Source organism: Salvia miltiorrhiza, chromosome 8 (assembly GCF_028751815.1).
Source record: "Salvia miltiorrhiza cultivar Shanhuang (shh) chromosome 8, IMPLAD_Smil_shh, whole genome shotgun sequence".
Classification (NCBI taxonomy): domain Eukaryota; kingdom Viridiplantae; phylum Streptophyta; class Magnoliopsida; order Lamiales; family Lamiaceae; genus Salvia; species Salvia miltiorrhiza.
The window spans coordinates 22291438-22313759 of record NC_080394.1 but is presented as its reverse complement, the minus strand read 5'-3'; the positions used below and the strand labels follow the sequence as shown (position 1 = coordinate 22313759).

General features: G+C 37.2%; 2 protein-coding genes across 2 annotated transcripts; one reads left to right on the top strand and one right to left on the bottom strand.

The window, feature by feature from the left end:
* The first annotated feature begins 1775 nt into the window (after nucleotides 1-1775).
* Nucleotides 1776-6221, top strand: LOC131001868 (V-type proton ATPase subunit H-like). Its single transcript, XM_057928497.1, has 11 exons — nucleotides 1776-1935; nucleotides 2159-2284; nucleotides 2699-2801; nucleotides 2917-2989; nucleotides 3456-3521; nucleotides 3602-3698; nucleotides 4045-4206; nucleotides 4379-4504; nucleotides 4715-4840; nucleotides 5225-5404; nucleotides 5717-6221. Exons 1-11 carry the CDS (start codon nucleotides 1900-1902, stop codon nucleotides 5963-5965), a joined length of 1344 nt encoding a protein of 447 aa, XP_057784480.1. The 5' UTR covers nucleotides 1776-1899; the 3' UTR covers nucleotides 5966-6221.
* A 4033-nt stretch (nucleotides 6222-10254) lies between these two features.
* LOC131001872 (uncharacterized) lies at nucleotides 10255-21718 on the bottom strand. The gene is made up of 8 exons (XM_057928503.1): nucleotides 21593-21718; nucleotides 13299-13412; nucleotides 12632-12701; nucleotides 12331-12490; nucleotides 12148-12229; nucleotides 11549-11765; nucleotides 11355-11419; nucleotides 10255-10777 (listed from the first exon to the last, which is right to left on the bottom strand). Exons 2-8 carry the CDS (start codon nucleotides 13404-13406, stop codon nucleotides 10523-10525), a joined length of 957 nt encoding a protein of 318 aa, XP_057784486.1. The 5' UTR covers nucleotides 13407-13412; nucleotides 21593-21718; the 3' UTR covers nucleotides 10255-10522.
* Between the last annotated feature and the right edge of the window lie 604 nt (nucleotides 21719-22322).

Here is a 22322-nt window from a genome sequence, read left to right as displayed (position 1 = left end):
AATAGAAAGAATATTTGTTTTTTTATTCGTTAAACAAGAAACATCGTAATGTGTGAACAATGATTTGCTATTTTTTTTATTGACGGGTCTTTCGGGTATCTGAATATCCAGGTCGGGTACCCTCATCGGGTATTGGGATACTCGAGATGAAATTGTTGGAGGGGTTCAAGTATGATTTTGAGAGGATTTTTGGGGTCGGGTACCCACATATTTTGGATAGGGTACCCGATCTGACCCGTTTTGGTGTGCGATTTAACACATAAAAAATTTGATGCACCATAGCTTCCTTAGGCGGAGGACTGTCGGGCTAGTTTGGAGGCATATCGTGCAGTGAAACCCACTTACACGGTCGAAGATTTGATGGGCATGAGGTTGAGGAAAAGGAAATAGTTTTCGCCTAGGAGAGGTAGATACAGATGTGATGTTAATGCTCACGAAGGCGTATGGTGTTGGTGCCGTGGGGCAAGATCATCTTGGCCAAATTCATTTGGTTGCGGCGAAAGCTTCATCGCCAACCTCAAGCTCCTTACTAATGGAGATCATGGTGGTAATTGTTGGGATCATGTGGTGTATAGAATATAAGCTGGAACCCATTGATATATACACTAACTCTATGTTAGCAGCCCGTGTGATGGTGTATCCAGCGGAGGAGGGACAGTTCTTACCAGCGAATATTCTAGACATTCTTCAAGTGGCTCGTTCGTCTATTCTTACTAGTGTTAATCATGTTTATAAAGAAGCGAATAGAATATCACTTAGTTTAGCGCAATTTTCGCGCTCATATCGGCAACCAATTTGTTAGATTGTCGATTTTTCTTGTTGGATTTGCGAGATTTCTTCGAAGGATATCTCCTCATATATTGGTTCTTATTTCGTTTCAAAAAAAAAAAGAACAACCGATATAAAATTATAGATTCTCTAGAGGTCCACAAAAGAATAACTACCACACAAAAAAAATTTGTATAGATTAAACCAGTTAGAGCATCCGCAGCGGCCGGTGCTGAGGAGGGATCGACCCGGGGCGAGAGAGGAGGCCGCGCACTGGAGAATCGGCCAAGTGCGAGGCCGAGGCGAAGCCTAGCGCCGGGTTGAAGAGGAGGCGTGTGTGGCGCGTCCGCGCGCCTTTTTAAAAAAAAATCTAAATTCGTTAATTTTTTCAAAAAATGACCGTTTAAATTTTTGTTTTTGTTTTTTTTTTTAAATGGACCGTTGGAGGCAACGGCCGAATTTCAGTTTTTTTCCTTTTTTTTTATTTCCCTTTTATCTATATATATCACCACTCTTTTTCATTCATTTCACATCTCCACATCAAAAAATCATCTCCACATCAAAACAATTTCTAAAAAATGACTTGAAGGAGCACATTTGGTCTCGTTTTGGTCCGATTGAGTCCTAGAAAATTAGTGTAATTTTTATTTTTTTTATTGTATTTAAATTATGTCTTTAAATTATTGTAATGTTTAATTTTATTTTTAATGAAATTAGAAATTTAAAAATAAAAGTGTAGAAATATGAATTTTGTGGAAATGGGGATTTAAGCACCCACCTAAGACACAATGCATTGGAGAGGGGCGTGTCTTAGGTGGGGCCCACTCCTAAGACACCCCTCTAAGACACCACCATTGTGGATGCTCTTATTACATTTAAGTAGGTTAATTTAATTGGGTCCTAAAAGGCCCAATCTAATAATTAGGCCCAAAGAATAATGTGACCCGCCAAAATCGACCCGATTCGATCCAAATTTTGTTTTATTTTTATTTGTCCTTTTTATTTTCCCCGACCATGATCTGTATAATTTTTGGTTTCTGCTGATCACGCTCTATCTCTCTCCTCTCCTCTCTCTCTAGATTTCGATCTCTGCAACCATTTGACCTGAATACGCAGTGTTCATCCTCCGAAATGCCAACAGATCAAGGCGACCTCACCACCGAACAGGTACGCCAGTTTGCTGGCACATAAAATTGATGTGAAGCAAGAGTTTGTGAGATTTTGTTTCCTATTGCGTCTTATTTTCCTGTTTTAGTGCTGATACTATGATCCGGATGAGTAGTTTGTTGTTTTAGAGGGGAAAGATTGATTTTTTGGGTGGCGGTTTTGGAACTGGGGAGGTGAACTATTTGATTCTGAGTTGTGATGTTCTGTTCGTTTTGTTGTGAAGGTTTTGAGGAGGGATATTCCATGGGAGACTTACATGACTACTAAGCTGATATCAGGGACTGGGCTTCAGCTGCTGCGGCGTTACGATAAGAAACCCGAGAATTACAAAGCTCAATTGCTTGATGATGTAAATGTCCAATCGCTGCATTCTTTATTTTGTTGGAGTTTTTTGAGTTATTGCACTGAAGAACGTAGATGTTACATATTGTTACTTATAGTTTTATGCTTAAATTTTAAAAATTATGTACCTTCACTGGATTTCGAGATTTCCTGGCTGTCTACTCTACTTTTTTTTTTTACGATTTGTGCTTATTATTCTAAAAACTATGCTTGTTATTCTCGATTTCCTCACTCAGTTGACTCTACTGTTTAAGAAATCTATTAGCTGCATTGCTGAATGTGATGTCTGTTGTTGTATATTTTTAGTGCTTGGTAGCATATTTCATGTGGTAGTGCATTCAGATGCCTTGCTATAGTTGCAAAAAAGTATATAATGTTGGATTCTGTTGAAGGATTTCACTAAAGTGGTCAATTGTTTCAGGATGGTCCGGCCTACATACGTGTTTTCGTTAGCATTTTGCGTGACATATTCAAGGAAGAAACTGTAGAGTATGTTTTAGCTCTGTTTGATGAAATGCTTTCAGGTAAGTGACAAAATGTAGGGCTATCTGCCTAAAGTTTACCCCGCCTGCAGCCTGCCTAACATTTACCATTACAAGTAGCTGACTCTTCTTGTTGTGTTGTTATTTTGCATGGCAGCAAACCCCAAAAGAGCAAGGTTATTTCATGATAAATCTCTGACTGAGGAAGACACATACGAGCCTTTCCTTAGGTAATGGCTTGGAGTTGCTAAATTTTTTGCTAGTCATATACTCATATTCGTGTAGGCTTCTCAGAGGAAGCTGATCACTATGCAACCAACAGTCTTGCCCACTCATGATTAACTTGTAATATAGTACTCCCTCCGTCCCGCACCAAATGTCTCCTTTCTTTTGGGCACGGAGATTAAGAAATATGTATAAAGTAGATAAAGTGGGTTGGTGGAAATTGTTTAAATATTAAGTATAGAGAGAGAGTGTATTGCCAAAAAAGGAAATGAGACATTTGGAGTGGGACAACCCAAAATAGAAAATGAGACATTTGGAGTGGGAAGGAGGGAGTATAAAATAAGGGAACTTTGTAAATATCAGAGAGTACCATCTGATGCTGAAACTTAAGTAGAGCTGTATGTTCCAATATCATATACCCGAAGTATTCTCTGAGTACTGTCTGAATATAGATCTCCTTTCTTTTGCAAGATTGCTTTGGAAAGGCAGCTGGTTTACTCAGGAGAAAAGCTGTAAGATACTGTCTTTGATAGTAAGGTGCGAAACACTTCCATCTCCTGAAATATGGCTGGGTTATTTTTCTTCTATATAATGTTCCTACCTTTCTTTAATTCCAGTGGGCGGTCAAAATCTCAGGGGGCGTCTAAGTCAAAGAAGGATATCACTACTGTAGATGATGTTTTGAAGGGACTGGTGGAGTGGTTGTGTGCACAGGTTCATATTTCCATCCATTTTGTCATTTGGTTTCTTCTAGGATAACTAAATAACTAAGTTCTTGTAAGCTTAGTCTGTTTCCAGGACAGAAGTTCCTCTGACAATAGGAATTTGTAATTTTTTATACTATGAGCTTTCTTGTCAAGGCTGCAGAGAGACAAATATAATAGTCCTATAGAGGATAAAATACTAATTAGTGAAATCTTTCTTTATCTAAATTTTAAATAAAGGAAATCATTTCTTTCTTGTCGAGGCTGCCAATTTCTTTCTTGCGATAAAGAAAACACGGGGTCATTGTCACTATCTATTTAGCAGCACTTGTACTTATACTTGTCTATTTGTACAGCTGAAGAAGCCATCTCATCCTAGCCGTGGCATCCCCACGGCTATTAACTGCCTTGCGACTTTGCTGAAAGAACCTCTAGTGCGATCTTCATTTGTTCAAGCAGGTGGAGTGAAGTTTCTCATTCCTCTAATTATTCCAGCTTCCAGTCAACAATCCATCCAGGTAATTCCAAATTCAAGATAACAGCAGGAAACCATCTACTTTGTAAATCCAAATTACACCAGTTCTGAATCTCAACATATATGCTGTATCCATTCAAAGTTTACTTTTGTCTTGTAATTGTAATATATATCGTTTATCAGTCTAGCTTGATAACTTTTAACTTTCGAAACAGCTCCTATATGAAACCTGCCTTTGTGTATGGCTCCTCTCGTACTATGAGCCTGCAATTGAGCACTTGGCCACGTCTAGGTCCTTGCCACGGTTAATTGATGTTGTTAAAGGGACCACCAAGGAAAAAGTAAGTTCCTTCTTTCTTGTATATGATGAGATAAACTCGTTTTACTTTAAGATGTTTTCCAATTTCTACTGTAGTTATATCAATGCTTGCATTCACCCTTAATTTTGACCCATTACTTTTTGCATCTGCAGTTTACATATTGATGTGCTTCACCTGTAGCTTCTAAAGCCTTGACTCCTTTTGAGAATTTGTTTCTATCTACTTATGTAGGTTGTAAGGGTAGTCATCCTGACACTTAAGAATTTGATAAACAAAGGAACATTTGCAGCTGAGATGGTGGACTTGGAAGTTCCACAACTGCTCCAGAATCTAAAAGCACAGGCATGGAGTGATGAGGTTAGAGGATATTTTCACTGGATTCCTTATACTTAGAACGATTGTGGAAACACTGATATGGTTTATTTGAACATGGTAATTTTGTGTTTGAGTCAATATCAATAATAAGTATATGACTTATGTGCTAATCATAAATAAGATTGCAACAACATAGTTGCATTTCCTTGTAATAATACGTGCTTCATTCAAGACTTATCTAGTGTACAGTTGTAAGAATGTTTGCTCTGATTACGTGCGTTGTGGTAGATCATACGGGGCTTCACCCAGTTACTAGCAGTCTAGCACCTTCTGTCCAATTCTCCTTTCTGGTTGAATGAGTTCCCCCAATCTCATCATGGGTTCCATATATGTCAATGCTCCAGTAGTCATTCTTCTTATTTACAGGATCTACTGGAGGCTATGAATCAGCTGGAAGAAGGATTGAGAGATAACATCAAGAGGCTAAGTTCTTATGATAAATTTTATCAGGAAGTTATCCTCGGACGACTTGATTGGGCGCCTATGCATAAAGATCCTATTTTCTGGAAGGAGAACATTACACACTTTGAAGAACATGATTTCAAGGTTATTACATTTTCATCTTAGTGAAAAAAAGGAAATTTCATGTTATTGCCTAGTGTCTAGGTTGGATGTGTGGAAGTTTTCTGGATCTTCTAAATGTAGAAGTTTCTAGTGACGGGTGAAAAAATACTTTGTCACAATGAAAGTTTTTTCCAGAAGAAGATGATAAACTGTCAATTTTAGTAGAATGGAATGATTCCTCTCACAAATCTTTCATTCCTATTTTAGCAGAAACCTTGTAACGGAGAAGTTTTTTGTGAAAAGTATCATAAACATCTTTCTGCGCGAAACTGACAGTTTGATCCGTTGCTGCAGGTACTTAGAATCCTTTTGACAATCTTGGACACATCATCTGATCCTAGAACACTTGCTGTTGCTTGTTACGATCTGTCTCAGTTCATTCAGTACCATCCTGCTGGGCGTATCATCGTGACAGACCTGAAAGCAAAGGATCGTGTGATGAAGCTGATGAACCACGAGAATGCGGAGGTTACCAAAAATGCCCTACTCTGCATCCAAAGGTTACTTCTAGGTGCCAAATATGCAAGTTTTTTGCAGGCTTAAATATTGTTAATAGTCGTTTTGTGTCAGGCTTATATATATTTATGAGAACTTTTTGAACAAGAGACGGCTTAATTTGTGTGTATTATTTATTTATTTTTGTTGTTGTTGCTGCTGCTGTACTTGGGCTGCCCTGTTCATTGGGTGTTGGTAGCTATAAATATGTGAACAATTTCTTGTATTCTCTCACATCCATCCAATAAGTTACAGTATTTGTCTAAATACTGTTGGTATGTAATCACCACACCCTGTTATGTTATCTTTGTGCTCTAGTTGAAATTTACGTAGTTCTTTTGATTTATGTTATGTAAGGTGAAACGCTGAAGGTAATTTTGTATCAGTAAGTTGGTTTGAAGGAATGGAGTTATTACTAATTTAGGATTAGTTTTGCTCATAACAATTATTTAATTAAATTAATAAAAATATAGAAATAATTTATATTTTTTAAAGTTGAATGTTTTTAATATTATACAACTATAGTAAAATAGTAAAATTTTCATAATTTAAAAGATAAAATTCATAATTTTTTAATTTATATTTATAAAATAGATCTTACCAACTATAAGGGTTCAAATAAAAGATTTATTATAGTTGTATGTAAGTCAGTGACCAATATCTTAATAATAAATTTTTACCAACAATCATTTTAAGTTGGTTCAAATGTCCATTAAAATATTCATATACTTTATTCATCCCATTAAAAGTGGTCTGTATTCCATTTTGGATCGTCTCATTATAAGTGGCACGTCGAAAAGTTTTGAGCCATTTATAGTGGGACGGAGGGAGTATTTCTTTATTTCAGGTTTATACTAAGAAACATTTTCTAACGCATTTATTTCAGATTTCTACTAAGTAAGAAACATTTTCTAAAACATTTTTTATACATGTTAGCAAGAAAGATTTTTCCAGAATTTTTATTTTTTGATGCAAATTATACCTCTCAAACTTTTTTCAAATTACTTCATTCGTCCCAATTATTCAAGTTGGCTGGTTGAATTTTGCACAAGGGTTAAGAAAATCATTGAAAAATAAAATTATACAAGTAACTTCCTAATATGTCCACATTTATTATTTGATGGTACATTAATGATAGAGTTAATCAAAGAAAATTAAATAGAGATAAATCCGTAAATGATTTAAAAATGCATTACCTTTTATGAAAATCGGCCTATATTTTGGGACATTCGAAAAAGAAAAATAAATCTATTTAATTGAGACGAATAAAGTATATTTCATCAACGCGGATGATGACAATACAGATGAGAAGAAGTTGGATAATTGTTTTGAGCACACTAAAACATTTTTAGCATATAAAATAGGATCTATTTTCAGCTCTTAGATCATCAAGATCTACGGATGATTAATCAGCTTGTTGGATAAATTCATGGTCCCGAGTTGAATCCCATAGGTAGCAAAAAAATTATTTTTCGCAATTCATACATTTACACAACGAATTCATACGTGTTTTACACAGAATTCAAACATTTTAGGTAGTTCGTATTTTATATGTTACGGGGTGTTTATACCGTAGCCCTCTCCTATATATATATACCGTGTGGGGGCCCGGGGGCAGGAGAAGGAAAAATCCATCGCAGTAGAAACTCTATTTACAAAATAACTTTCATAAGTAAAATTTCATAATTTTGAATCTGGATCATTATACATACACATATCTTTTATGTATAAGGGTTTTTTTGGGAAGTACATTAGGATATGATAATGATAATTTTTTAAGTCAAGATATATATGGTAAATAATGAGAGATTAGTATTATATGTTTATCTTTGATAGAAAGAAATGGTGAAATAGAAACTGATCTCTTTTATTTCCAGACTTTTCTCTTACGTATTTAAGATTTATCATGCCTATCAAATATGCATTGGATAGGAATTAAAGAAAAAAAAAATAGAGAGGGAGAGAGAGAAAATAGTACTACCTCAGTCACATTACAAATGTCTCATTATTTTTAGATACGGAAATTAAAAAATATGTAATTACTAGATAAATTAAGTTGGTGGAGTCTAAGGGGTGAGCATTCGTGCGGTTCGGGTCAAAACCGAACCGTACCGAAAAAAATCGAACCCAAACCGTCCATAAAATTTGAAACCAAACCAAACCGTTTAGATGGCCGAATCCGAATCGAACCATAAATTTTCGATTATGTTTGGTTCGATTTGGCATAAACAGTTTTATTTTATTTATTTATTTAAAAATATATATTTAATAATTTATTAATAATATTTAATTCTAGATGATACAAATATAATCTAATATGTGTAAAGTACTAAAGTGTAAAACCCTAAAACATGAATTTAATTTTTTAATTATTTAATAATTATTTATTTTATGTATATATATTTAATAATTTATTAATAATATTTAATTCGGGCGGGTTTGGGTTGAAAACCGCACCGTTTTTTCAAACCGGAACTCGAACCGAAATGGTTCGATTTTTTTAATTTCAAACCGAACCGAACTGTTTCATACATAAAAATCGAACCAAATCGCTATTTTCAGTTCGATTTGGCGGTTCCAGTGCTCAGCCCTAGGTGGAGAGAGAGAGAAAAAAAACCAATTATGTTTCCATTATTATTTAAAGTTTTGAGCATGTTGCTAATCGAACCGCGAGGATCATTATTATTTTCTCCAGCCCACTTCAATTGACTTTTGACACCGATTATTTAGAAGGGTATAATTATAGTGTATACATTTATATTTATAATAATACTCCATTCGTCCCATAAGAGCATCTCCAGTGGGAGGCGCTATAAAGTGGTCCCCACCTTAGCGCCTCCCCTCCACAGTGCGTTGGCTCTATAAGAGGCGCTAAAATCTTCATTTACATTTAATCCTATTTTTACTCTACTATTCTAAAATTAAACATTTTATTAAAATTAAAAATTCAATATTACATTAGCTAAAATAAAATATAGGATTTTAAAATTAAAAACATTACAACAATTAAAAATTAGGTGAAAAAAGGGTTTTAAAAGAAAAAAAAAGAAAAATTAAAATCAAAAAACAAAATTTTAAAAACCTACTCACCTAACCCAGCCGCCATTTCTTTTCTTCCCCTCTTCCTTCCCCCAACCCACCGACTCTTCCATTTCTCCTCCTCTTTCCCCATTTTTCTCCTGCAATTGCTCTCATCTCCTCTCTCTTTCTCCTGCAAAACACTATCTATTTTTTCAAAAAAATTTGTGCGCGTTGAACGAACGTGTCTCCCTTTTCTCCCCAAAGTGCCCGACACTACGGAAACGACTCGGGTCGTGCCCGCGCGGCACACCAATTGCTCGGCCCCATTCGGCCCTCCAGCCTTGCGCTGGAGATGTTCTAATAAATGTCCTATTTTTCTTTTTGAATTGTCACACAACAAGTGTCCTTTTTTTAAAATAAAAAAGTGGGCTCCACCACTTTTTACATTTTTAACTTTTAATCATCTTCACTTTAATTTTATTCATCTCACAAAATAAAAATGGGCTCCATCACTTTTTATTTTTTTTACTCCCTCCATCCCACTAGAATAATCTTGTTTCTTTTCGGCACGAAGATTAAAAAACTTATTTTTTTAATGTAAAAGTGTGAAAGGTGTTTGAGGCCACATTGTAAAATCATTATCAAAAATAGAAATATAACTATTCTAATCGACGTCCCGAAAAAGTAAACATGATTATTAGAGTGGGACGGATCAAAAAAAAAATTAGAGTGGGACGGATGGAGTACTTTTTAATCATACTCACCTAAATTTTTGTGCCGAAACAAACTAGGACACTAAAAAAAAATAGGATAAAGTAATTACGGGATAATCTAAAAAAAATACATGCCAAGTCAAAAAAGAAATATAGGTAGTCAAATAGGATAGAGGGAGTATAATGTTTTAAATTTCAGATGGTTGAATTTTAGCTCAGAAGAGGAAAAATATAAAAATGAGTTGAGATGTTTATCTAAATGACTAGGTACAAAACACTTTATAGATATGCATTGTAGATTTATCTGAGATTTTCAATTTTTTTTGAGCCAGTATGATAGAATATCAACCGCAATATAACAATTTGATATTTCTCTAAGAGTTACAACTCACACTCTCACATTCATGCACACAAGATGACTCTAACCCCAAAGCTAGTAAGCTACTGGTTGGAGGAGAAGCTGCCATTGTTGATGTGATACAAATTGGCCGCAATTATCTCGAGAATAACATTATGGTAAAATATGTGGCAATTAATATATAACATGTGTTTACGATGTTCCATCATCCATGAATATGATACGATGGTAAAGCATGTGGCGAGTAACATAAAACATATTAATATACCTTAAAACAAAAAACATATCAATATGTTTCTGCAACGTCCCATGAAAATGACATAATGGTAAAATATTCTGTAAATAACGTAGAACCTCGGATTTCGAACTTCTATATCTGACTAAGTACTTAATCTCAACGTCAAATGTGAATAACTGCGACAACATCCACATTTAGTTGAAGAATCAAGGGAAAGACTGTCCTTACCCAAGATCAGTTGGTTGAAGCTCGGATATGACAGAGAGAGACAGATGCTACCATGTAAATGAGGGAAGCACATATGTCGGATAAGCCTCATACTTCACGGCAAGAGACTGAACAGATGATTCAGCAGCGGTCTCACCAAATGTAGTAAGTCCGAGTTCAGCTGCATGGATGCCGCCAGTGGTGAGAGCTGAAGATATACCAGCTATGTTTGCGCCTTTTATGTCGTGGTGGAGTGAGTCGCCAACAGCAATACAATCAGCAGCGTCCACACCAGCCATTGTCATGGCTGATTTATATATGATCTATTGGGAAGTAAAGATTAGTATGAGAGAATACGTGCACAAGTCACATGTTGAATGTGCACAATGCGAACGAGGTTCAAGCTACACTCATATTTCAAGAAATGTTTTTTTTTTTTTTTTAAAACATTATTATTAACCAAAGAAAGGAAAAACACACTCACACTCTAACCCTCTAGGTGACTCGAACCCCTGACCTATTGGTTACAACACCCTTTTTTTTTTGCAATTATAACATCCCCAATTCTTTCACTAATGCAACTATGTCGTTTCATAGGTAAAACAATGTCGAACAAATTCAGGGATGTTGTAATTGCAAAAAAAAAAAAAAAAGGAAGAAGAAGAATGGTGTTGTAATTAAAATTTAAAGCATTTCAAAAGTCATTTGAAAATTGCAAATATCAGTAAACATTATCTTATTTCTGGCAATTCACCCTTCAAAAAACAAGGTTCACACAAAAATTTAGCTGTAAAACTGGATATTTAGTTGCAGAAGCACAGCTATTAAAGAAAGCTTTGAATGGTTATACAAAAGAAACAATAGTGAAGAGATCCATGGGACCATGTCTAGTAGAATTACCTCGCCTGGCTTGCCCATCCACTTCACATCGCCACCAAGCTTCTCGTATGTGGCTGCCAATGTTCCTGTTGGAGTAAAAACAACTAACATCAATTCAATTCATACGAAGACGAGAGTCTTTCCAGTGACCAAGATGTTTGAACCATCAACAACTTCGGATGAGAAACAACACAGCATAGGTTTTTAGTCTCTACCAGGCATCACTCTTAAAGCTCTAGCTTCAACCGTAACAAAATCTGGATTCGCTACGACCATAGGAATCTTTTTTGCAGCACATTGCTCCAAAACTTTGTCCAGTTCTTCTAGTGTCATTGGAAGTGCGTCTCCAGATGGAAGCCCCAAAGCTTCAGTACCATGAGCCAGAATGAACTGAGCTTCTTCGACCTTTTCTACTACTTGGAGCCCTAAGCCCTGAAGCAAAGGATTATTTCAAAATTGTCAAAAAAAAAAAGAAAAAAAAAAAGAGAAGATTTAGGAAATTTGCAAGAGAAACTCAAACAACAACCAACATGGGTATGAAAAAAGCAAGCATAATCATCAACTTTCACAGAGTACTCAATGGGAGAAACATCTAGCATAGCATAGCATAGTTTTTTTTTTTTTTTTCTTGTTTCAGCAATTTGTAGCTTTTGACACCATACGTTCTAAATTCTCGTAGACATCCATTTTCCCCATGCTAAGATTTAATAAAAGAACCTCTAAAGTTTTGTCATATATTACAGACCAAGAGACTTTGAGAAAAGAAAACAAAATTACTTTTTGAAATAACTTAGTCAGGAAAACTCAAGCGTACCTCAAGGGATATAGCTCCTCGGTCACTCCAGGTCATGTGAATGCAGAAGTTTCCCAATGCAGCAAACCAAGGATCGTCTCTCCTAATCATAATTCATAAGTCATAACCAGAGGAATCCCAAAAGAAATTTTGAGTCTCGGATAAGGTAGCAAGTAAGGGCAATAAGGTAAGGGAAAATTGAACCTCAGAAGGTACTGGTGTGTTAACTCTCCGCTGGTAATGGCTCCCAAAAAGAGCGACGGGTTGAATCCAAGGCTACTTAATTTTTCCATGGTTGTTGATGCACGTCTCGAAGAATTGCTAATGATCACCATCTTAGCCCCACAAGTTGCCAACTTTTCTACTATTCCAATGCACAAGTGCAGACACCCATGCAAATCACATAGAGTTAGTCAATATTAACACTGAACTTACAGGAAAAATAGTTATTGACAAAAAACAATCAACCTTACCAAAATGCCAAAGCTAACAATTGAGAACATACATGTAGTAATGGCACCAGGGTATGGCTGCTTCCCGTCGTGTAGAACTCCAAACTGATCCAAGAACCATGCCTGATCCCACATGATTGTAAGTATACCGATGACAAGAAATAGCACGAACACGACTGAAGTCTAACTTATACATTTTTTCAGTTAATGTGGTGAAGAAACCCAAAAATTCAACAAATATCAAGGATCCATTGCAGGAAATACACAATCATTTCTAGTAGTTGATGGATTTGCTAAAAGCACGAAAACATTTAACCCTAACTGGGACGCAATAGCAGGTGAAGCAAATAAATACTATTTACAATTGCACTTCTTTCAGTATTCAATAAAATAGGATGTATACTTCTAATACAGATCAAACCATCAAAACGAGTTTAATATGCCTTTTATAGTTCTGAAGTTTTTATTTAAAACCTAATTTAATCATCTAGGACTCTAAATCCCAAGCGAACAAACCACAAATTGCTTCATTAACTTAATAATCTGCCCTCAATAATTGCTTCACTAACAAACCACTGTAACACATTGAGCTGGAGTGGATAATTGCAAGATTAATAATGAAAATTAAAAAATGTCAATATCCAAATTAGCAACATCATGAAAAATAATTACTGACAATTTGTAATTTTACAATAAATATTTTTTTTAAAAAAAAGTAACCTTGAAGCGGCGAGCTTCAGCTAGCTGCTGAAATCCATTGATGGTCTGAAATGGCTTCAATTCGCTGGGATTGGGCATCGAAATCGACGAACAGCATCTTCCCATCATCTCGGACTCCTCTGTGCAGTGACGTAGCCAGGATCTCACCTCAGTGGGGGCCAATTTATAATAATTTTACTATATTTCCTCTATTTTTAAATAAGTGTCATTTATGGAATTTTTCTTGTTCCTTTTTAAATGTCATATTGTGAAATTTTAAGAGTAGAAGTAAGTTAAACTTCCAATTTTACTCATGTCATTTTTTCTATACTTCATCTGAAAGCATGTAATTAAATTATACTTTTTCTTGGTGAGTATAATTTTATGTTATATGACACTTATATATATATATATATATATATATATATATATATTTAAAATTTATAATATTTTTTTTGAAATATTTATATATGACTATCACACATCCTAATGACTTACATGTTTAAAGTTATAAATATCTAGTATTAACTTTATTTCATTTGCCCAACACGTATTAATATTCACAAAAAAATATTCAATAATAAGTTATTACAAATAAAATTATCTAACAAAAATAAATGAAATATAATTCACTTGCATGTACAATGTCTGAGCTAACAATTAACATGAGTAAGAAATATCTAGTTAAATTATGTTAATAACTAATATTTTAATAATTTACATAATAATAAAAATTGAATGTGTGAAAAACCTAAAGAAATAAGCTATTACATAAAAATATCATAGAGAATCCAACATAAAAAGTAAATTACAAGTATGTTTGTAAAGAATTCTACATTTAAACTCAAATTTTAATTTTTTTGAGTCCAATACAAAAAATTACCCTATAAATTTTTTAAGGGTCAAAATTTAAAATACCCACCTTCATAACTTATCTATCAAAAATACCCACTTTCACAAAACACATATCAACCATATCCAACTCATTATTAATACCCAAACTACCCTTCAACCAATCCTCAACAAATCCATCATTAAACCATTTCATGTTCAAATTATCATAATTAAAACATAATCAGGCCCAACATGCTTCCGTACAACTTCTAAATAATTCAAATCATAAATCAACAGCATACCTCTTGTCGACTGGTCACCTTCCGGAGCTTTTATCGCGTTTTACGGACTTCTTGCCTCCTCGGCCTTCGTCCAACCACCCACTCGCAAGTGATGGTTGCAACCTTCTCCCTTCACTGTGTTCCAGCTTTAACCGAATGGTCACCTTCAGGAATCAGTTTCCCTCCTTCTCTGTGTGTCGACTCCAAATATTTTTGTTGAAAAATGAAAAGAAAATATTTATACTAAACCGGAATAGTTGGACAAAACTAAGTGTTTATAGAGGAATTATATAATAATTAATTTTATTTCATAAAAACTCCCCAATGGAGGAGACTAACTTGTTTTAGCTACTCATAGTAGCTAATCCTTGTGTACATAAAAATAAAAAGGAATTAAGACTAAAACAAAAAACTTCGAAAACAAAATTTAAAATTACAAAGATAATTCAAGAGAGAGGAAGTGGTGTGTGAAGAAGTTGTGAATTTTTCCCGATACCCTCTTCTCTCCAGCACTTGTGGTTATATAGAGGTTTGAACCCCTCTATTATTGCTTGGTTGTTGGCCTCGGATTCCTTCTTCGTGGCCAGCTTGCTTGAATATGACATCCACCTTCTTTTGTCGGCCTTGATTGCCGACACTTGTTAGTGGCATCACATGGTGCTGGACCCTCGCCTTATCGTCTTGTGATAATGCTGGTAGGGGCCGGCTACTTTTCTTTCCACTCACTTTTGTCCCGAAGCTTTTGGTGAGTGGTCCTCCTGTTCTTCCACCCACTTTTGTCGTTTCTTTTGTGGGTGCGATCCTTGCTGTGAATCACATGATTCACTCTGCTTTGTCGGCCACCTTACTTTTTTGGTGCCCGAGGTGTTCTTCCCTTTGGTGTCTGACGTTCGTCATGTTCATCAGACCGGAACCTTCTTCTATCAGGTTTCGGGAGGAAACCTTTGCCGAATTCTGGCTCCTTCTGCGACGAACATTGGTCGCAGATTCTCTCGATCCAATGGCTAACATGAGCCATATTGCAGAATTTGCGACGAGTCTCTTTGCTCCCCGCGATCTTGTTTCCCCAAATAGTTTGCCTCTTATTCTCGAAAGAATTTTCAGCAAACTGGGTTGTGGTTCCTGTCATTGTATTGACCAGGAACGTTCCCAGATCTGAGCTCTGAAAGAACTTAAATCTGGACTTCATTTTGTCCATCTCTGTAAGACAGACCCAAAGACCCCATGCTCGTCTCGTGGAGATTTGATCCTCCGTAAATGTTGAGACGATTGCGGCATTAAACTCAGGAACTTTGATCCGGTTCAAGGCTCCTGTATCTGGTCTCCGAAGCTTGATGAAATGGAAGGCTTCGTAGACTCCTTTGCCAACTGGCTCTGGAGCTGCACTGAAGAAGTACAATTCCAGAACGTCTCCCCTTTTGAGGGACTCGTTGTTCTCCCATGCGTCGAACACCGTTTTCTGGATCCATTTGGGTAGACCCTTGATTTCGGTGAATGCCGGGGAAGTGGTATAAACTGAAGCTAATGCCCCAAATTCATACCATTCTTTAACATCGTTTGGATTGGCTCCTGGCGTGAACCAAACCCTTGGATATTTTCCTGCAACATCAACCCGGCAATTTCCCGGATTAATGCCCCTTCTCGTAAGAAGTTTCTCCCACCTGTCTTGATAATTCTGCCAAGAAGGAGAAGAAATAATAAAATTAGTATCAACCTTAACTTGGCCTGTCATGGGCCTAAGGCTGATCTCTCCCTCTTTTACCCCAGAGGTGGAGGGTTGACATGTTGATTCAGGGAGTGACCCCTTAACAACATCTTTTCCTCGAGCGTCCGGCTGTGAAGCCATTCTCTCAGGACTTGGGCTAGGGGTACTTGAATCCCCTGCTACAGGTAATCCGCCCTGTACGGAAAGCATTGCTTTAGCCCGATTTTCACGGACTGCGCGCAAGAGCGGCTTTTCAGTTGCTTCCTGAAGATTGAACATCTTCATGAAACAGACATCAATTTGGCTAGATACTTTGGCTTCGTCAGCCGCTTGTATCTTTCCTGCTTGTTTAGTATGCAGCACACATCTGTGCCACTCTTGTTGTAGCAGCTCTAGACTTTCAAAGAGCTGCCCCTGTATTGCCTTGATGGCCTCCGCTTCAGGGAGCTCCATCCCTTGTAAGGAAATCATCGCACAGCCTCGTCGTCGGAGAAAAGACCGCTACAGTATCTGCAAGGTTCTTCTCCATATGGAGTAATTTTTGTGAGCACTGCTGCCCACCAGAAATCACTTGCGTCCGTGTAGAGGACCAAATCATCCTCGTCTTGTGGTATTGAAAGCTTTGGGAGATTCTTGCAAATCTCTTTCAACTTCTTCATACCCTCTCGATGTTCTTCCTTCCAGATGAATGGAACATCTTTCTTCAGTAATGGACTGAAGACCTTTCTATGTTCCGCAAGGTTTTTGATGAACATCCCTGCGAAGTTGACAACTCCTAGAAAGCTTTGGAGCTGTTTTTTCTCTTTGAGATCCTCCGGAAATCCCTGGACTTTTTCCACAATATGTTCTTGTAGAATTATCCCAGATTCATCGATCTCGATCCCCAGAAACTCCATTTTCTGAGTGGCTATGACTGCCTTCTTTTCAGACAGCACTAGTCCTTCTTGTTGACAAACATCCGCAAAGATCTCCAGATGCCTAATATGTTCATGAATGTTTTTTGATGCAATGAGGATGTCATCAATATAAACAAACATAAACGAAGAATAATCTTTAAAAAGATTATCCATTTTCCTTTGGAATATCTAAGGCGCGTTGGCTAACCCCATTGGCATGACATTCCAGACATAATGTCCTTGTGGAGTTGAGAAGGCTGTGAACTTCTTACTCCCTTCCTCCATGCGAATCTGGTAAAACCCTGACTTGCAATTGAACTTTGAGAATACCCTTGCACTTCTGATGCAGTTGATAAGGTGTTCTCTACTTGGGATGAAATACCCGTCAAACTCAAGAATATCATTAATTCCTTTGTAATTAATGACCAATCTTGGTTTTCCTCGCTTGATCTCCCCATGATTTCTCACCAGAAATCCTGGACTGCTGTAGGGTGATCTTCCATCTTCGATAAGTTTTAAATCAAGATGCTCCTTGATTATACTCATCATATCCTGTTGATCTTGAGGATTCATCAGGATAGGCTTGTATCTTACGAACTCATGCTCCTTTCCAGTTTTGACTCTCAAGGTTGCTCTGAGCTGGTTCTTGTCCCACCATGCCAAAGGATTCTCATGGTAACACTTCTGAATCCTCCTTTTGACGTCAGCAATGGACACCTGTTCATCTTCCTTAATATCTTCGTGTGATATCAGGGATACTTTGAGGATTTGAGTTTCTTCCTCAGAGAGATTTGGGAATCCCTCAGTTCTGCATTTGAGCAAAACCTCTCCGAATCTCCTTTGATCCTTCATTTGAGGTCTCCGGAGTCTGCCATCATCACCACGTTTGCTGCGGAATTTGATTGGCATGGAACGATGAAAAGCTCCTTGGAGCCTTTGCACAATGATTTTGTGGTCACAGTTGGTTGTGAACACAAGCCTCCTGGCTTCATTGTCTTGTATAAATTTCTTGAAGCTTTGCAGAAAATTATTTCCCAATAATATATCCGCTCCGGTATCATGGAAATAAATAGGTGGAGTTTTGACCTTGTACCAAGGTGTCTGTCCTGCTCCGCCGATCAATATTTCCGTTTGCTTTACTCCCTTTGATAGGAGCAAAATCTTTTTGGAGAAATCCCTTCCTGCAATTCGAGGTAGATCTTCTTCTACTTCTGCTGGAAAGACTCCTCGTTTTGCTGTACAGATTCCTGCTCCCGAATCCACATAAGCAGCAAAATATTCTGCTTTGAATTTCTCGTATAACATCCCAACAGAGATGTATATTGAGAATGGACTTGTCATTAGATCATCAACCTTTGACGCCCGATTGTGATCTCCATTCTTCCTGATTTCCATGACCATGGTTTATATTTGTCAAGGAAATCTCGTCCTAAGATCAGGACATCTGCTTCTTGTCCGGCTTGGCCTTCGGTCTGGATTTCAAAACCTCCAACCTCCAGAATTTCGATGTATCGGTTGTCACCTGGATTTGCCAAATAATACAACGAACTACAAGGAAACTGATTTTCCCTGCTTGTTGTATCAAATTTTGTGGAAACTTGTCTCCATCCTTCGGGACATTTGAGTTTAACCCTCATGTCTGGAGCTGGTGTTTCCTGGATCGCCATTCTCTCATATGATTGAGAGAAACTTCTTGTAATAGACCCTGAAGTCAGTCTATTTCCCTGGAATGATAGCCTCGGTGCTCCCAGTCTGAGACTTTGAGTATGGCTTATCACCGTCTTGTCTCCAATATCGATGTCGATTTCTCCGATCTGAGGAATCTCCACTCGGTTTGGTTTGACTGCCTTGGCTACCTCTCCAGTTTCCCGGTTGAGTTTTCTTACGAGCTTCTTCACCACTTCTTCCTGTGGAATCAGAAAATGGCTAGTAAATCCATTCTGATCCTCCTTCTGGGTGTGGTGGACCTCGTGTTCCTCTTTAGTCTGACTCGTCTCCGGTTGATCCATCGGACATTCCCGAATCTTCAGAACTAAAGACTTCTTCTTGCTCATATATACTCTCATCAGAGGATATATCTTCAAATTGATACACGGGTATCAATTTCTGTTGGTAGATTGCGTCTTCGATATCCGGTGTAGATTCGAATCTCCTTATCTGCCTTTTCTCGTTATCTGGGCAATTGGTTGAAATATGCCCCTGTGCACCGCACGACCAGCAGTTGCAATCCTTAAAACTTTCATTTGCTTTGGCTTGAGTGCGCCTGAAAGTTTTTCTCGTCGGGATTCTCTTTTGATTTGAGAATCGGTTTCTTGATGGTCCGCTCCGTTGGCCTGATTTGTAGGAGCGTGCCTTTTGTCTGGTCCACATAGTTCTTGGCTTCCAAGAACTCCTTCTGGTCTTTCTTTCATAGGGTTGATACCTATGTTTCTTTCGGCTCCTCCTTTGATACAGCAACTCAGCACCAATCTCTGTTGGAAGATCAATGTTGTCGCACATCAATGGGGACTTCTTGTTGAGTCTTCTCAATTTCTTGAGATTCCTTAAGTCTGCTGCCTTCTGGCACCATTCGGACAGCTTCTTGTGGACATAAGACATCCTTCTTGAGGCACTATCAAGGGGATATTCTCCCGGTGATACGTATTCGTTGATGAGCATCTCCCTCCATGGACTTGGAAACTTTGTGAAAAAGAGGTCCTTGGCGGTTGTATCATCAACTACCCCCATATGAACATATAGGGTATAAAGGCGTAGAAATTCATCAAGAGCTTTTGGCTCTAGCACCATTAATCGAAGATTGTAGAGTGCCTGATGATACTTCTTGCGCTTCTCTTCTGCAGATCCTTCGAAAAAACCCATTCCCAAGAAATGGATTTTGATCTGTTTAGTAGCCTCCTTAATGATTTCATAAGGTTTTGTGCTATTAAACAGTTCTTCCCTTGCTGAGATTTCAATTTTATCCCAGTATTGTTTTGCCATTCCTGCCAGACTTGCTTCGAAGATTTTGGCAAACTCCTTTTTATCGTACTCAATTGTGGTGACTACGATATTCAAAGCTGAAGCCCACTCATCGATGAGATCCTCCCAATCTTTGAAACTGGCTTCGTCGAGGTTGAGAATCAATCCATATGGATGGATTGGTTCAAGTGTGGCCTTCCCTACAGGAGTATCCCGCATCTGTGGCCTGCGTCTTTTGGTTCGTTGGTAGTGGCTTGCATCGTCTGAAGCTCCACCCCTTTTTGACGAACTTTCTTCTTGAGGCTCGTTTTTGGGCACCTCATCTCCTTGGTTCATCTTTAGATCAACCATATTGAGGTTAGCAAAAGATTCTGCTAACTCCTGTAGATCTTCTAATCCGATTCTGTCAAGGCTATTCATGATATTTGCCTTTCATGATTCGGATTATATCCTTTGGCTGCAACTCCTTGGGTGCTGCATCAAATATAGGGGGATTCGTCGGGTCGTTGGACCATTGCTTCCGGATTTTCCCGGAACATGGTTTTCGCCTTTCGATCTCCTTCATTCTTTTCTGGATATCCCACAAGAGGGTTAATATTTCCTCTTGTTTGAGTGATATTCTGCTCAGCTCCATCGGTAGATCGTATAGCTTGACGCCATAATATTCCACCGTCTTTTGGATCTCCCGCAAGTTGACGTTGTCGGAAGAACTTGGCTCGATCTTTTGGTAGCCTGGAAAAGCTACTCCCGCCTTGTCTTTTGGTTCCATCAATCGTGGGACTGATGGGCCTCATCTCTGGTTCGTTCAATCGCCGTTCTTATCCCGACGATTCCCATGAGAGTCTCATGGTATGATTGGATACCCGTGATGATATCACGAATAATTTCTGCATCTTCTCCTCGCCGAATATTCGTCACGAGGGCTCGATTATTCCAGTTGAGATCGTCTATAAGACGAGTCGTTTCTCTCTCCAAATCTTGAAGAGATTTTCTGTACACAATACATCTCGGACATTCGTCCGGATCCATATTTTCTAATGGAGTCTCCTCCCATATGGGTTAATCATAAAATAAATTAAAAATAATATAATTCCTCTATAAAAACCCGCTCTGATACCATTTTGAGAAGCGCGGGATCAATTTGAACAATTATCAATTTAAATCATTTTTGCTTAACAGTACGTGGCGTTGTCTCACAGTCCAGACCCAGTTTACCGAAGTAACCTATTGGGCACGAGGAAAGTTTCCAGCCGATATACTAGTCAAGCTTAATTTAGGCAAAAGATGGGAGATAAAGAGAATTTAAATATAAGGGTAGAAATGGTATTTCACTATGAAGTGGGTATTTTTCATAGATGTTTTATATAGGTGGGTAGATTTGATAGATGTATTATAAAAGTGGGTATTAAAAACTATCTGCCCATTTTTTAAAATGAAACTCACCTATTAGATAAAAAAAATAATGAAAATATAAAATAACAACAATGTTACATCATATAATCCTATGAGAATTTTGTTGTAAAAATAAAATGAATTTTCATTTAAATACTAAATAAAGAAATACATTATATATATACACTATTTTTTTGAAAAAATCCAGTGGGGCCCAGTGCCCCCACTGGACCCCCCTATCTACGTCACTGCCTCTGTGTGTGTATTTCAGCTGTGTATGTAATCATATCTCAGCAATTTATCGAAATATGTATTTTGAATTTTGGACAAATATTCACAATCATTTAATTAGACTATAGATAAAGTATATTTATTTTATGTTTCATATTATATAAAATACATTTCACGTATTGAGCCAATATAACATCTAAAAAAAAGTAAAAATAATTGATGAGTTTTGAAAAAGTAAATATTATTGAGTCCACAAAAAAATAATAATCTTTAGTAGTAAGTTTTAATAAAAAATTATTGCGTGTCATATACTTGTGTGCTGATATTATTTAGATGGGTACAATTATATGCCCATTTTGAACACTTCTCTATAGGGTTTAGATTATCCATTTATGGTTAGATTATCATTTAGGTTTAGATTCCTCGGGTTTAGATTATCCATTTATGGTTTCAATTCTCTATTTAGGGTGTTGCACGAATGATACTTATGATCATATTAGTGCCATTAATGCCATATACTCTATCTTATGTAGTATTACACGAATAATACCTATGGCCATATTAGTGTCATTAGTGTCATATACATAGATTTTTTTTTTTTTCGGTTGGCACATATGGCACTAATAATGTCATATGTGTCTAACCTGCGCGCAAACCCGAATCCGATCCAAATTCGGTCCACCCTAATTAAGGGCAAAACAGTCTTAACACGTAATAAATGACCAGATTTTATGTTTTTTTGAATTAG

Excerpts from the sequence above, each read along its gene's own strand:
- LOC131001872 (XM_057928503.1), bottom strand. The coding sequence starts at position 13,406 with ATGATGGGAAGATGCTGTTCGTCGATTTCGATGCCCAATCCCAGCGAA. Across the intron at positions 12,230-12,330 it reads ACACACCAGTACCTTCTGAG|GAGAGACGATCCTTGGTTTG; the intron begins GTTCAATTTTCC and ends AATTATGATTAG. Across the intron at positions 11,766-12,147 it reads GAGGAGCTATATCCCTTGAG|GGCTTAGGGCTCCAAGTAGT; the intron begins GTACGCTTGAGT and ends CCTTTGCTTCAG.
- LOC131001868 (XM_057928497.1), top strand. The coding sequence starts at position 1,900 with ATGCCAACAGATCAAGGCGACCTCACCACCGAACAG. Across the intron at positions 1,936-2,158 it reads GCGACCTCACCACCGAACAG|GTTTTGAGGAGGGATATTCC; the intron begins GTACGCCAGTTT and ends TTTGTTGTGAAG. Across the intron at positions 4,505-4,714 it reads AAGGGACCACCAAGGAAAAA|GTTGTAAGGGTAGTCATCCT; the intron begins GTAAGTTCCTTC and ends CTACTTATGTAG.